The 2,623-nt window shown below is 35.8% G+C and overlaps 1 protein-coding gene across 1 annotated transcript; it reads right to left on the bottom strand.

Moving 5' to 3' along the window:
• Positions 1–999: 999 nt before the first annotated feature.
• Positions 1,000–1,739, bottom strand: LOC148567830 (uncharacterized). The gene has a single exon (XM_088483057.1). It carries the CDS (start codon positions 1,737–1,739, stop codon positions 1,224–1,226), a length of 516 nt encoding a protein of 171 aa, XP_088339183.1. The 3' UTR covers positions 1,000–1,223.
• Positions 1,740–2,623: the final 884 nt, after the last annotated feature.

Raw genomic sequence — 2,623 nt, 5'->3', positions numbered from 1 at the left:
AAACTCCAAAAGTTACTAATTTAAGAAAACAGAATCTTGGCTTTTTCTGCATAATGCATCATCCTTCAAAAATTCATATCTTTAAAACTACAAATCCAATTGTTCTGAAATTTTACGGAATTAAAATAATAGGAATAAAGTTTTATTTAAAATTTATTCCATTTCAAAATTCAAATTTCAGAATTTCCAATAGAGGAATCAAGTTGCTGCTGCGTTAAACGTTCTGCAGAAAAACCAGTTTTGACATCCATGATTCAAAAATTCACCATAAATCATAAACTTAGTGAAAAAGTCTCAATTTCAGCAGTCCAGTTCCCTATATCTCCAAGCTCAATCCGGACTTGGTCCCACGCAATTTCGATAATCACAAAAATAGTTATAGTTTTTCAAAGTTTCCGGCTTCCTTTAAAAATAATGCAGAAAATCAAGTTTTACATTTTAACTTTGAAAAATCATAACTAGTTCTATAATTAATTCAAACTTCTCAAAATTGAGTCCCAACAACAACTTTTATTATACTTTACTCAGCCTTTGCTCTTATATCATTTCGATTATCGTTGAATAACTGATTCACTTCCAAAGTCACCTTTTAATTTCAAAAATCAGTTTTTCAGCAATCTATTTAGTATTCAAAATCCAACCCTTCAAAACCCCTCAAAACCAATTCCAAATCAACCACCAACCAAGTTCATTAACATTACAATATACCAAATAACAATTCAACGGCAACAAATCCAACATAACCCATTAAAATTCAGAAATTCTCAACAATTAGTCATCAAGCAATTCCCAATCCACATAATCAATCAATATCACAAATCAACAATTCCAAATCACAATCTCAACCATTCCAATCACAATTTCAGCCACAATTCAATAATTACATAATCAATCAATTACTCACAGCTATTAAATCTATTTGCAGTTATTCAATAAACCTTGTAGGCATTCTTAAATTGAAATCGTTTTAAACCCCCTACCTCAAAGTGTCAAAATCCATAGAAATTGGGAATGCTGCACTCATGAACAACAACCTTAATAGCAGCCATATCATCTCAAAGTAGTAGCAGCAACAGTTTGGCATCTCCGATCAACGGCAGCAGCATTATTTCCGATTCATTCTTCACTCTCGCAGTAGTAACCACGGTGGCAACAAAATAGAGTTCAAATTCAATGGAGTCGGAAATGGAAATGAGTTCAATAAAATTGGAACTACAGATAGCTTACAATAAATTATCGGAGCAGCAACAACAGGGTTTCCGGACAGCTCCAGTGGTGGTGGAAAGCTTCCGCATCAGCCAAACAGAAGCAGTAACAATTAAGAGTAGAGCCAGAACAGGGCCACGCCAACAATAATAGTTCCAGCAGCGGCGATTGCGTCTTATCAGATTCCAGAAACCAGAGGCAGAAGCAGAACTGGCTAGCTTCTCCATTCGGTCCTCCAGCGATGATGTCCGGCGATGCAACGGCTTGGCGACGGCGACGGCTACGAAGGGCACGAACGGCGACACTGGAATGACGGCGACGGAACCCTCACAGTGGTGGTTGTGGACTGGTGGCGATAGCGGCGTGGAGCATAGCTCCTCTCCTTGGTGGCGACCCTGACCCACGCTCGTTCTCTCTCTCTGCTGGCCCCTCAACGACGACGACGGGCGAGCTCCAGGGCAACGGTGGTGACGGCGGGACAAGACGCGACGGCAGCTTCTCGACGGTGGCGAGCTCGCAGCAACGGCGACCATGGAGACGCGACGGGACGAGGTTGAATGGAGACGTTGCAGTTCACGAGGATGACGACGATGGTGGCACGGGCTCCTTGCGGCGGCAGTCTGGCGGTCATGGCAGCGCGGCAGCAGCTCTTCCCTCTCTCTTTGCTCTCTGTTTCCATTTCTACGTTAGGTTTTGGAAGAAAAGGGGGTATGGTGCGGCTGAAGGGAGCAGAAAGTGGGTAGGTTAGGGTTTCTGATTAGGAACTTAGGGTTTTCAATTCGGAAAATTAGGGTTTCTGAGTTTGATTTGGGAATTAGGGTTAGAAATTAGGGATTTTATAAAGTAATATGGATAGATATGAATGGATATTTTGATAAAATAGAATAGTAGAGTAATTTTAAAATCAAATATACTTTATCAAAAATATTTAGGAACATTATTTATCAACATATGGCTAAGTGCAATCAATTATTTCTAATTTACATTATAAAATGAACAAGTTAATTATATTTTGTAAAGTACAATTTAAATTCAAATATCAATTTTCTAGATTAAATCATACAAATCTCTATTATTTTTCTATCTCTGAAACTTTAATTTCAATTTATAAAATAATTTATTATAATATAAATTGTACATAAATATTAATTGACTTAAACTTAAAGTATTTATAAATATCAATCTAATCATTTCTAATAAAATAATTTCTAGGAGTTCAAACTAATAAAATAAATCATTATTTATTCATAATAGAAATTTCTTAAATTTAATTATATAACACCTTCATTACTGAATTCTAATTTGAAATTATATAAAATAACCAATTATAAGAATGTACACAAAAATATTAATTAACTTAACTCCAAATATTAATAAAACTAATTTAATTTCTCTTAATTGATTAATTTATAAAATA

The sequence above is a fragment of the Arachis ipaensis genome, chromosome B4 (genome assembly GCF_059453495.1).
Source record: "Arachis ipaensis isolate K30076 ecotype BB chromosome B4, ASM5945349v1, whole genome shotgun sequence".
NCBI classification, from domain to species: domain Eukaryota; kingdom Viridiplantae; phylum Streptophyta; class Magnoliopsida; order Fabales; family Fabaceae; genus Arachis; species Arachis ipaensis.
Note: the sequence above shows the minus strand (reverse complement) of the source record. Positions and strands in the feature narration are given on the sequence as shown.

Excerpts from the sequence above, each read along its gene's own strand:
- LOC148567830 (XM_088483057.1), bottom strand. The coding sequence starts at position 1,739 with ATGGTCGCCGTTGCTGCGAGCTCGCCACCGTCGAGAAGCTGCCGTCGC.